The sequence below is a fragment of the Acanthochromis polyacanthus genome, chromosome 6 (genome assembly GCF_021347895.1).
Source record: "Acanthochromis polyacanthus isolate Apoly-LR-REF ecotype Palm Island chromosome 6, KAUST_Apoly_ChrSc, whole genome shotgun sequence".
NCBI lineage: Eukaryota > Metazoa > Chordata > Actinopteri > Pomacentridae > Acanthochromis > Acanthochromis polyacanthus.
Window position 1 is genome coordinate 28,743,278 of NC_067118.1, and position 13,793 is coordinate 28,757,070.

At 39.4% G+C, this 13,793-nt stretch overlaps 1 protein-coding gene across 7 annotated transcripts in view; it reads left to right on the forward strand.

The window, feature by feature from the left end:
• LOC110957887 (synaptotagmin-2-like) overlaps window positions 1–13,766 on the forward strand; it is a 69,046-nt gene extending 55,280 nt beyond the window's left edge. For 6 of the 7 annotated variants that reach the window (XM_051949844.1, XM_051949842.1, XM_022204112.2 and 3 more), the window contains 6 exons: window positions 1,072–1,209; window positions 1,457–1,624; window positions 2,149–2,316; window positions 3,464–3,581; window positions 3,926–4,059; window positions 6,986–13,766. In XM_051949844.1, the coding sequence (XP_051805804.1) occupies window positions 1,072–1,209; window positions 1,457–1,624; window positions 2,149–2,316; window positions 3,464–3,581; window positions 3,926–4,059; window positions 6,986–7,201 (942 nt within the window). In that variant the 3' untranslated portion in view covers window positions 7,202–13,766. The remainder of the gene's footprint in view (window positions 1–1,071; window positions 1,210–1,456; window positions 1,625–2,148; window positions 2,317–3,463; window positions 3,582–3,925; window positions 4,060–6,985) is intronic. The other variant, XM_022204115.2, reaches the window with a different exon arrangement.
• Window positions 13,767–13,793: the final 27 nt, after the last annotated feature.

Genomic DNA, 13,793 nt, shown 5'->3' on the forward strand with positions numbered 1-13,793 from the left:
TCAGGAATCACTGCGTCAGTGGTTTGATCAAATCACATCTACGCCTCATAGCTCCGTCCTTCACTTCCTCTCAGTAAGGACACACAGCTTTCTATTGGATATACTGTACACGGGGTGGACAAAATTACAAGGACACCTTGCACTGTAGTGCAGTGTAATTCAGCAATGCAGTAGCTCTGCAGCAGCTCTGCAATAAACGGTTTATTTGTCAAGTTCACTTTTGTGTGTTTTTGAAAAAAAAAAACATATCCCATAATATCCTTTGGTCTACTTACTCTTGACAGTGGCTCTTCTTTGCTGATATAGCTTTCCTCTGTGTGGGATATGCCATCACGATTTTTAGACTTTTTCTAACAACTTAATATGACTCATTTGGGATGACTCATATTTCGGATTTGTGTAGCTGCCTGTGTGACCTCGATGCTTTTCCCTCAAAGTGAAAGTCCTTTTTCCTGCTATGTTCCCGCTATTTTGTCCACCCCTTGTAATTCTGCTGTTCCTGGCAGCTACACAAGTCAAGTCATATTAATTTGAGGCTTCACAATCGCCATTATCGGAAGTGAAAAGTGAAAATGAGAACTTCCAGAGGTTTTTTGCAGAGCTTTTGTACTAGATTGCACTGTAATGTAGGATGTTCCTATGTTTCTGTCCACTTCCAGTATAAAGTGATTGTTTTATTCTGTTGTTTCTCTCTTGAATCTCACCCTTTCTCTGCCTCTCTCCATCTTTTGCACAATAACTTAGAGCTCTATTGAAATGACATTTGAACAACATTTGTAGTTGAGGAAAAATTCCCAGCTTCTGATTTTAGCAGGTCTAACCTACCTGTAAAACTTATGAAAAAAAAGAAAACAGCAAATGGTGTCACCCAAGAAATAGTGAAATCAAGTCAGGTTGCAACCGTGGTCATCGATGAACAGATTGCACTAGTAACACGGGGGTAAGTGGCAGGTAGGTGCTGTGACTAACCCGGCTGCTGATACCCGAGGATTGGTGTTCAGCACGTCTACCACCTCAGAACCGTCCTCTCACTTGTTTTTTCTGCTGCCTTTCACCCCTCTGTCATTGCAGAAACCACAGGATGATGATGATGAAGAAGATGATGTGGAACCTGGACTGACTGGAGATGAGAAAGAGGAGGAAGTGAAGGAGAAGGAAAAGCTCGGGAAGCTGCAGTACTCCATCGATTATGACTTCCAAGAGAACAAGGCAAGCGCTTGAGTAGTTTTATTTAACTTGTTCTGTCAAAATATAGCTCATCTAAGTTAAAGCATTCCCTGTCATATATGTATGATTTACATGCTACACTTTGTTTTTGGTATCTTTTCTGGCCTGGCGTTTCTCGGTTGGTTCTCCAAACGTATTTACAGGATCAAGGATGCATATTTAGTGTATTTAGTTTTGGTTGAGTCTGAAAAAGGTTTTTACTCTCATTTGTTTGCAAATTAATCCTCAGCTGACTGTGGGAATCCTGCAAGCAGCTGATCTCCTCTCCATGGACAGCGGTGGCACCTCAGACCCCTACGTCAAGGTCTTCGTCCTCCCTGACAAGAAGAAAAAGTTTGACACAAAGGTTCACAAGAAAACACTCAATCCTGTCTTCAATGAGACCTTTACCTTCAAGGTAAGCTGTAGTTAAGAACACGGTCGACCTTTACTTATTACTTATTAAAAAAACATGTTCGCCAGGCTGTTTGATATGTCGACACGTCCTGCTAAAGGTGAACTGCTGATTTTTTCACTCTTTCTTGTAGAGCTTAGCAGTTACTTAAATTCAGATTTTTTACACCAACACTCCTGGCCAGCCGTGATAAAAAGCACAGACATATTGAAGGTGTCTGACAAGGGGAGTATGGTAGAGAATCAAATTATAGGAGAGGGCCACCTCTGGTGCACCTTGGCTGCTGACGCAGCTCTTTAAAAAACAAATCAAACAGCTTTACCTTGTCAAAGTCAGGCAGCTCTGCTGAAGCAGCAGGTCACAAACCAGACGATTCTGAACTCCAGGTCAAAGTCACACCTAATATCACTCTGATCTGGCTGATTTTATACGTGGTTTGTCATATAATGATGCAACAGTTTGAATTGTGCTGCAATTTGTTAAAAACAATATAAATGAGTTTAATTAGATTGGTTGCTGCCTTTCAGATACCGTTCCAAGAGATGGGAGGAAAGACTCTGGTAATGTCCGTCTATGACTTTGATCGCTTCTCTAAACATGATGTCATCGGAGAGATTAAGATACCCATGAACACCCTTGACCTGGCAAAGCCAATTGAGGAGTGGAGAGACCTGGACAGCGCAGATCAAGAGGAGGTAAGAAGAGAGATCCTGCTTTTCAGAACGCTGCCAAATTATTACTCAAAACCTTGCTGCATTTTTCCAATGTATTCTATAAATAAAAGTTTTACACTAGATTGGAGAATACACAATGTAGGTTAAAACTTTTTGCATTCGAAAAATAAGCTTATAATAATGCTAATTTTAAAAGTGTAGCTATATGGCACCTTCTAAAACCAGCATAAGGCAATAGTATAATTCAAGTTGAAGTCAGGGAAAATGGAGATCAAATAGCAGGGAAAGAGAAATGCCCAACTGCACATATACATGAGTGTTTTTAGTGTTCTGCTCATGTATGCAAATGGGGAAGGGAAAAAATTAGAAGCACCTCTCCGTATAATATAGTCTACAATTTTCCAAGACATATAGTCAAATTTTTATGCAGAAACGCAGAACCTAATAGGCTTCAGAAGCTTTCACATTGAACTGCAATAGATTGTACAAGTGTACCTGCATGCATAAAGAAGATGCTAAGTGTATATATCTACAGTATACATGTACAAGCGCACAAATGCACATGTACCAGATTAAAACTTTGGAATAAAGTGTGTTTCCAAGAGTCACTCTAAAAGAGAAAATGCATTTTTCCAAAGTTGTGATTCTCAGAATAGAGGTGTCCTGACCTGTGTTCCCCTTCTCAGTTTGATAAGCAAACAATGTGCTGATGACTCTTTTTCTGTATTACCCTGAACGTATCTATCATTTATCTTGTGCAGTTTCTTGCTCTGTATCAGATGACGTATATGCTGTGGGATATATCAGTGATGCTGCTCTGCTCCCTCTGTAGCCATGCAGCCTGTAATGTGACGCTTTCACTGTTAAGCTCCTGGAATATGAAAAAGTAGTTTTAATCAATGAAACTGCCTCCCCAGAGCCATCTTAAGAAGAAATACTCGCTCTGCAGTTAATTTTGCTTGCTTTCCCAGATATTTTATTGACCTTGTAAAAACCAACTAGATGTGCTTAAAGAATAATTCCTGCTGGTATTACAGCAGTGATGGCAGCAGAATTTTTTGATATTGACTATTTAATAATGTTATTTAAAGGCACAGTTTGTGTTTTGTGTGTTAGGCTCCGTTTCAGACCTCCTTTAACTTTCCCTCCTCTTGCCTCCTCCTCACAGCCAGAGAAGCTGGGTGACATTTGCATCTCCCTGCGTTACGTCCCCACTGCTGGCAAACTCACCATCTGTATTCTGGAGGCTAAGAACCTGAAGAAAATGGACGTGGGTGGACTGTCAGGTGGGATACTTTATATATACAGAACGGAGCATCAGATGTGGCACTGTGTTATCACATTTTGGCACTTGATGCTATTTCACTTGTCAGCTCTAGACAAAAAGACACCAGCCTGCAGCAAGACTGCAGCGTATGAAGCAGCATGCCTCTGAGCACAGCCATTAGGTCGGTCCTGTTTTGCTCACGTGCTGACGCTGCTGCAGTACTCACCATGCAGCAGCACTCACTCCTCCTGACTTCAGCATTGGCCCCATCTGTTGGTGCATTACAGCACTGCGACCCAAACATGCATGTGCCATGAGATGTTTTATCAGCTAAGCATCATTTTGCCCCGTCTCTGTTTTCAGATCCCTATGTGAAAATTAACCTGCTGCAGAACGGAAAGAGGCTGAAGAAGAAGAAGACGACGGTGAAGAAGAACACTTTGAATCCTTACTACAACGAGTCCTTCAGCTTTGAGATTCCCCTTGAGCAAATGCAGGTGAGGACATGGAGGAATTCTTTCAAATCCTGTAGAGTTTCTCAGGGGCAGAAAAAGTACCACATATCCTGTAGACAAAATCACGATTTTATAGTGAGTACAAGTGCTAAAGTACTATTTGCAAATAGATAAACAGATTCTTATTTACTGTGAAAAGGTAAACATGCTGCATTCATGTAAATGTGGCCTATCAAGAAATGTATTATCAAGCAGTCTAATCCATTAATTGTAGGGTAGCAACTATATGCATGTGCACGCTTTCCCAGTGTTCCTTGTATTTGTTTTTAGTGTATGAGCCTGTATATACAGGTTTAAAAATACAGCTATAGGCATTCTCATTTTCAGATTATTGATGAAATATGTTATGTCAGTCTGGTCCCAATCTTCAGCCCTTTGTCATGCTCACAGAAAGAAGCTTAATTTATGCCATAAATTGAATCTTTTAAAAGCATAATTTGACATTTAGTCAAATTTCCTTTCACCTTCTTATTAAGTGTTGAATGTATACAAATGTGGTGTAAAAACTGAAGAATAAGTCAACATGAAGTGTCTTATTAAGATGTCGGGTCACCACCTGCCATCTGAACAGCATCTATGTGCCTTGACGTTGATTCTGCTGGAACCTTATTCCCCCATTCTCTCTGATATTGCCTCATTCAGTGTTTTGATGATGGAGGTGGCAAGTGCAGTGTGACACAATTCAATTGGGTTCAACTCGGTGACTCGGAGATCTGGTGACCGTGAAGGCTGTAGCATAAGATTCAAATCATTTTGCTTCCCTCTAAGGGCACAAGTGGTCCCAAACTGCACAAGAAAAATGTCTCCCACAGCATAACAGAACCACTGGATTCCCTCACTGCAGGAGTCAAGGGTTCAAGCTCAAATTTTCCTTTTAATTTGTCACTAACCTGTAGATACAATGCTGCTGGAACCCCTTAGCTGAGCTTTATATGAACTCTTGCTGCCACTATGAGGTTACTAACTAACCAGAAAAAACTTTGGGAAGGCACCGCAAGAAACAATCTATCACATATTTCCCAAAACTACTGCTGTACCTTCCAATAATTATCACTTTAACCTCAGAGAGCAGTGATCATGTAAACATACTTTATCAAAAAGTAGAAGCCAGTATCCCTGTAAAAAGAAAACAAAAACACGTAAAAGTCAATTTTAATGTGTATGAAAATGGAAGTAAGCATAACACGGGACATTGAGTATTTATTGATTCAGCTTAGATACAAGCAAATACCAGCCACCACCACCTAAGCATGAAAAAGCCTAAGGGCCAAGACACCAGCTCCCACAGAGAGACTACTACAACCTTATTCACCACTCACTACAATTATTGCCTCTGAAGAAGTATACATATATTTTTTAAATTCTTCATTAAAAGTTGTAAATGAATAATTAAAAGCAGAATTTCTTAATTTGAAATATTCTCTACAAGTTAACAAAATACACTGCCGATAAAAAGGATTCACCCCATTTGGAAAAGTTTTTCTTTTAGTGCTATTCAACACTGTATAATGATCAATTTAATTTGGCTTTTGGACAAGAATTTAAAAAATTACTCTTTCGTAACAAATTGAAAACAGATTTGTGCAGAGTAATGTCTATTAATTAAATCGTAAAATAGGTGGTTGCATAAGTGTTCAGCCCCTTCAAATCAATGTTTAGTCGATGCATCTTTGACCAAGAATTGCAGCATTGAGCTTGTGTGAATAGGTCTAGTCAGCTTTGCACATCTGGTCAAAGCAATTTTTTTTTTTACCACATTCTTCTTTGCAAAATTGCTCAAACTCTGTCAGGATACATGGATTGGGTGAACAGCCCTTTTCAAGTGTAGCCACAAATTCTCAGTGGTTTGAGGTCTGGACTCTGACTCGGCTACTTCAGAACATTTACGATGCTGTCTTTAAACCGTATCTGTGTAGCTTTGGCTGTACGCTTCGGGTCATTGTCTTGCTGGAAAAAAAATATTCTCGGGTCTTCCAGGGCCAGCTGCCATGAAACATCCCCACATCATAATACTGCCACCACCATGCTTCATGGTGGGGATGGAGTGTTTGGTTCGATATTCAGTGTTTTGTATTTGCCGAACATAGTTTAGTCTGATAGCCAAACAGCTTAATTTTGGCCTCATTAGACCAAAGAAATTTCTTCCAGTTGACTTCAGAGTCTGAGATTTAATATGAGATCTTTGTCTTTGCTACTCTCCCAGAGCTTTGACTGGTGAAGAACAGACAACAGTTGTTGTATGCACAGTCTGAGCCACTGAAGCTTGTAACTCCTTCAGAGGTGTCATCATGTCTTGGTGGCCTCCCTCGCTCGTCTGTTGGTGAGAACGGACTGTTCTCGGCAGATTTACCCATGCCATTTTACCTCCATTTCTCAATAATAATGGTTTTAACTGCACTCCAGGGGATGTTTAGAAACTTGGACATTTTCTTGTATCCATCCTGTGACTTTTGCTCTCCAATAATTTACAAGCTGCTTGGAGTTTTCTTTTGTCTCATAACGTAGTTATAACCCGAAGCCAGGCGTCTTTATACTATAATCATGTGATTATACATTAATTACATTCAGATGATCTCTAGTCCACTAGTTGTGTGACTTTTAGATGAGTCACTTGAAAGGGGTTAACATTTGTGCAGTCAGTTATTTTATGTTTTGTGTTTTTAATCAACTGACATTAGCATCACTTTAATATGAAATAATCTTTTATCTTAAATTCTTGTCAGAAAGCCAAATAAAGTGACAATGATTCAAAGCTGAAAAGCAATAAAAGAAGACAACTTCCATGGGGGGTGAACCATTTTTACGGCACTGTAACAAGACTGCAGTTACTTTCCTTCCACCCCTGATGTGCATGCAACCTCTAAGGCATTCTGAACCCTGCTGTGATGCTTTCTCCCTATTCTCCCAGAAAATCCAAGCTGTGATCACAGTGCTGGATTATGACAAGATTGGCAAGAACGACGCCATTGGGAAGATCTGGGTGGGAAGCAAGTCCACAGGGGCCGGCCTGAAACACTGGTCCGACATGCTGGCCAACCCCCGTCGTCCCATCGCCCAGTGGCATCCACTGCAGCCAGAAGAAGAAGTGGATGCCTCCCTCGCAGCCCTGACTGCCAAGAAGTAAACTCCCACCACCTCCACACCTATCTACCCATGCATTTCCCGTCCTTTCCCCAGGTCCCACATATCAATGTATATTCCAGAAGAACACCCCAACTGTACATCTGCTCCCTCCACCGCCTTCCTCTCCCACTGCCACCTCTCTAAAGATCCATAGATACCATTCGACATGATGGGAAATATAGTTTAAAAAAAAAAGCATCATGTTATATTAAATTGTGTCACCGAAAAAAGAAGACAAGTAACAGGATGGACAGATACTCCGTTGATTTCCTTTAGATCTATTTTTGTATTGGGGTTGTGGTTCCATTGATAAGAATACAGAGTAGATTATGAAGAACAGTAAGAGTGCTATTATGGGAATCTGGTGATAGAGGGGATAAAACATACATTCACTCATATTGTACTTCTCACCCCTTCCCTTTAGTGACACAGTTTGCTTAGAATAGTGCTTAATAATAAAATGCTTTATACTGCCATATGATAGAGGAATAACACAAGCAGGTCCATTCCTTAGGTGTATCGTGCACCATGTTCCACACCTGCCAGTTGTCATACTAGATGATTCTGTTAGTTTGAAGTACATTCCTAGAGTTGGGTATCAAAGTAGGGATAGGCATATATCCAGTTACCCACAAACACACTGCCTTTTTTAATTAGTTGACCTTCCACTCATCGTCTCAGGAAAACTGAGAGGAAATGGAAACTCCATGCCTTTTTTTCTAAACGGGTTGTTATTATTCAAATACTTCACTGGATGAGAAAGAAATGTTGGATTCAAAAGCTTGACCGCTGTTTTTTTTCGGTGACCTGAGGCTTGCGGCTAGTGTTAGTTTATCCATGAAATGGTGTGTCAGGGGAGAGGGAGGAAATAATGGATTTTCAGTACAAAAAAAAAAGAAGGTATTTGTGTATTTTTTGCAAAAAAGGCTGCGTCCGTCATCTGAACAACAAAAAAGCGTGGAAATATCAGAGCGGGTACAACAAAGACTGATTCCAACCACCAATGACATGATATTTACAAGGTGTCGATTACTGCCTGCAGTCTACCACCTCCCCTCCCAACGCCTCTGATTCTGTATCTCACTTGTTCAGTGCTACTGCCATTCGTCATGGACTTGACACAAGGGTTTTACTTCAAAGGAATCCCTATAACCGTCTTACAGTCATAAAGGAGACAAGCCTTCCAAGTAACAAAATAAGCAATTTTCAACTACCAGGGACGCCTTCCAGTTAGCGGTGTTGTTCTCTTCATTTCTTTCTTTCTTTCCTTCTTTTTTTTGTCCTATTTCTATTTTGCTTTTTACCGATCCAGTTGTATTTTATTTTTATTTAACTTCAAACACTTTTATTCCTTAAGCACTTTAAATCAGCATATTACGTTTCGGTACGCTCAGAAACCAGAGCTTTAATTATTTACGTCGGGAATAGCTGCTGTTTTCTTAAAAAAAGAGCAAGGAGTGCATTTTTTTCTTTCTTTTGTTTGCTTCTTGTTGCTTTCTTTTGCCTCAGCTTTTCTTGTCTGCGTTTTAATTGTTTGGATGTCACATTTCTCACTTGATTGCAAGGATGTGGTCTGGAAGAAGGCACTGATCCATGTGTATTTTATACACAGCTTACCAAACTGTTGAATTTAATTGCACTACTGGGTATTATTCTGTTCTGTGGTAATTTGACGCTGTTCTTTGATCTGTGTAGTATTTTTTTTTTCTTGTGATAAAATGTTGTGAGATTGAATTTTTCTGTGGCACATGTGGCATGCCAGAAAGGTCTCCTCGTACAAATGGACTTCTCTGATGAGAAAAGAGACGCATTTCCATCCAGCGCTGATCCCTGGCTCCTTCACAGAATCTATTATGTTCAATATAGAGAGCTGAAGTCACGTCCACGCTGGCCTCTGTCGAATTAGCTCCTGTAACTCAATATAATCTCCCTTCAGCTTTTCTTTTATGTCTCTCCGAATCCAGAGGTAAATCAGTTACACGGGTCTGTTTTTGGTGTGAAACAAAGTTAAATGATGATTATTTTATGAGCACAGAAAAAACCTGCAGCTCCCATGAAATATTACAGGTCACATACTTGTGTCACTGTGACTTTGTTAACCCGAGTTCCCCAAGTTCTCTTCGAAAATCAATTTTCTCCAACTTTCTGCTCTGCTGAGATGTTTAGCCTGCAATTGTTCATCGCTTATAAGTAATGGTGTTCATTTACCACCACTAAAAACAAAGATATTAATTTAACAAGCGCGTTAGAGTGTTTTTAACTATTAATTTTAGCACTAGCACAGATGTCAGTGAGATTTTCAATGAGGTTTTCTTCCCTTTAACCCAAAAGTGTCACTTTGGTCCTCTATATGTACAAATAAATATTCTGTTGAAGAGAGATTTTTAGGGTTAAAATTGTCTCGCTACAAAATCCAAACCAAAACTCGTCATTCCTGAATAAATTAGCGAAGGCTGACATGTTAATTAAAGCTCTGACATGTATTTGGACCTGATTGCAGGTCTTAAAAAAATACTGTCTGAGAGCACAAATGGCAAAAAAAAAAATACTACCCGCTGACTGTGTGTAACTTAAAACTAATGCAGTCAACGTTTTCCACATCACCACAGCTTTTTGGGAATTTAATGAATGTTGGCTCTTGTATCTTTCTCTCTTTTGGAAGTTGTAAGTATTTTCTTTCTAACCCTCACAGACCAGGTTTCTGTTTCTCATCTCGCGTCATTTTTTTTCTTCCGTTGACGAAGCAACACTAAAGAAAAGGCAACATGGAAGCAATCAAGCAACCCATTGGTGTGTAGTTTTGCCTATATACATAGTTCATACACGTTGATACTGCATGTTTATACAAAATACTGTACATAAGAGCATGTTTTAGAGACGAAGCAAAAATATCTCGTGTACGTAAATGGGTGTCATTTGTCATTTTAATAACACAACGAAGGGGGAAAAAAGATGCACTGTATATTTTCTAAATGAAACAAATATGTATTTATTTTCCATGAGGGTCATTGGAGAGAATGTCATACAAATATTAGAGTACTATTACTAATAAGAACCTTTCCACGCCTGAAATTCTTAAGCAAGTGTGTCGTCCAGTACCGTGTGTGAGTTCATGTAGGATGAAAATGTAGCCGCATGCTTGCTATCTAATTCCTTGTGATCAAAAATTATGATTTGATGCCACTTTATCTGCCATTCGTTTTGTTCCAGCACCTTTCTGAAGGCCAATGTTTGACTTATTTTCTGAATTTTATTGCTCTTGTTTTTGTTAAAAAAAAAAAGAAGAAAAAAAATATGTTTTAAGCGTTTAATGTTTGGAACAGGGGATCTCCAAGTCGTTAAAATGAGATTTTCTAATAGCAGATTTGACGCGGTGTTATTCTGAAATAACCAATCAGAAAAGACTGAATAATTCCGCGATCTGTAGGTGGATTGTAGGAGTCGTCATTTTGTGCCAGCGCTGACCTAGAATGAAGTCTGTTGGATCATATCTTTATATAAAATGCATTTCCAGGGGCCAAAAAGATGAATAATCCCATTCCAGTGAACACAAATGACTTGGAATCCCTTCTTCTCTCCTTCTTTACTTGGAAGTTTTTATTTTCCTCTTGTATTTAAATGACCTGAAACACTTCACGGCTGTGTCTCTTTTACTGTGTTTATTATTCGATATGTGTATGTGTATACAAGATAAATGAATAAGACAAAACTAAAGCCATAAAACTCAAGCACTAACTCTTTAGAGCTCAGCTGAGTAGCTAGAGTTTGTTTATGAAGAAAAAAAAATCTGACATGTCTTCATTTTCCTTGGCCAGTGTTTCTCTTTTACATTCCTTTCAAAAGGTCTTTGTTCATTGAGAAGGCAAAATTCCATTTTAGTGTATATGTGAGCTTTGAGAACAGTTGTGAGTTTAGTAGAGTGAGTGTGTCTTTTTCTACTTTCGGAGCTGTTGATGTCCTTGTTTCATAGAGGTAGCTGATTTTACAGTATTGTGATTAGTAATGTATATGCCTTGTTTTGATAGTATAAATGATAGATATATCACAATAGGTTCTCAATAATAATGCTAAAATTATATATATAAATATAAATATATATATATAGGAGAGTGTGTTCTAATCCTGGGCTGAGTGCAATTTATGAATCAAACTGGGTCACTCTTCTAGTTTCTCTTCTTCCACTTTAGCAGAAGAATGTTCTAGTGGCTACATGTACAATCAGTAACACACTGCTGGTGATTTATGGGCTCACGCTGATGGTCTTTGTTGTGTTTCTTTATTGTTGTTTTTTTTTAAGCAAACTGCTCAAGCAACAAAAGCTAACATGAAAAGAGAGAAACTTGGAACAGTGAAACCCAAGTTTTTAAAGCCTGAATCCCTCCCATAGAACTATGCATATAGTTATGATTTTCACAAACACAAGGCAGAAAACAACTAAAAACACGGACATATGTTTTATGCCATGCACATAAAATAAAACTGAAGAAATAGTTCCAAATTTTGCTTTCTTGCCAAGAGTTACTCAAGAGGACCGCATCTGCACGCTAAATGTGTTTCTGGAGCTACGACGAGGCTAGCTTAGCTTAGCATAAAGACTGGAAGACGAGGAGAAACATGAAAAATCAGCTGACGAGCAATTCTGCAGCTCAAAACAGTCTAATCTTAAAAGGATGCAGAAAGCCAACGGTTGCAGAACGAAGTATTGCTTCTTGTTGTTTGTCTTTACACTTCACAGATTAGACAATGATTTATACAGTGCTAGTAGGTGTATTTTTTGAGTCCGGCTGGTTGTTTCAACCTGTCCTCCAGTCTTTTTTTGTTCAACACTCCAGAGAAGAAGCTGGTGTCAGTCTCCTCATTTAATTCTTTGCAACAAAACAAAATAGAAACAATCATAAAGGGCCAAACTATTCCCTTCAGCTCACCTCAGTCGCTGAGATTTTAAACTGCCACATCTGTTCTGGCAACAGTCCTCAATGTGTCGCATTATTGCCGCACATTGTCTAATGCAATATTTACTCACTGTCCCATTAATGCCACTGACTGTGACCAAATGATGCACTGAGAATGATTTTAAATACAAGACTTCAGTGCGTTTCACAAATACTGCCAGTACCTGATTACAGTTGCCTGCATTCCTTTCGCCACTGTTTGACTCTGCAAATGCCAAAATAACGCAGAGCAGCGACAAAACACACCAGACGATGAGGCAAATGTGATTTCAGGTCAACTTATAGCACACTTAGGAGATTTGTTTCTTCGGTTTTCCTTTTACCTCTCGGGTCACCACAGTCACATGACCACCGGACAAGTTCTATGGGGGACAGAGACTGGGAGATGTGTGAGTGCTCGTGTATGTGGGATAATAGATGAAGTGTAGGCCCTTTAGCAGACATGGTGCAAAAACACAGCACTGGATTATACAATATACAGTACAGGTCTGCATGCGTGGGACACATTACTCATTCCTAAATGTACATCTTTGTATGACTGTAATACTCCAAACAACAATCTTAGCTCTCTGTTTTAAATATGCAGATTAATCTGTTCTGTTGATGGCTGTGTAGATGTTTAATCCCTTATGCACAACCGCATCTGAAACTGTGTGCTGTTTCAGCTGTGCAGAGACAGTTTAAGAGCACCGTTCACACAGTTGTGGGTTTTTTTTTTTTGTTGTTGTTGTTGTTGTTATTTTTTTTTAAATTTATTTTTGAACAAAACGCTGGGATTTAAAAAGGGAAACCATCCAAAGTTCCGTCGATCATTTGCCACCTTGTCAAAATGTGTTGAGGAGCCTCTCAGCAGGTAAAGACACCACTTTGAAACATGTCGTCTTGTCTCCTCTATTACTCGCTGTATTTCTTCTTTGTATTCTTGTGCACATGTGTAATCACTTCTTCTTCTTCTTCTGTTGTTTTGTTTGTTTTGTGATTAATACCTCTAGAATGTAGGACTGTATTGCCGTCACCATAGTCTCTCACATTCGCTTTCTGTTGCCGTCTTTGTCTTGTTTCTGTGGAACCGACTATGTACCATCATTATGCTGAATAGGAAGCAGGCTCACTGATCTCTCCACTGGATCTGCTTTTGCTGAACGTAAAGAATGCCGGCCTTCATGTTTACAACGTGGACATACTGTATACTGCCAAACATGCAGGACCGAAACAAACTCCCCCCTCTTGAGTGCTTAGTCCTCCACCTCTCATACCCTGATGCAACTGTATTCTCAAGACACCTTTCTTTTTTTTTTCCTTTCTCACCTCTTTCTCTTCATCATCTTTTAAAAGCATCGGAGGACGGTCAGGTTGTGTCCTCTAGCTGTGTTTCTTCGTGTCTAGTGTCGTGGTGCGCGTGTTCATGTCAGTACTTGTGCCTACTGTGGATCGCATGCTTTAGCCCTTGACTGGACACAAACGTTGCTCACAAACTCCTCTTGACCCTTATGTGGACAAACGTTGGGGATCCTTATAAAGTTATCAAGGGAACCAAATAACTTATTACAAATTTATCATATGTGTTACCAGTTCTGTAAAAACAAATAGGAAATAAAGGCCTTTTAATTACCATGACTTGTTTGTCTTTTATATGCAGTT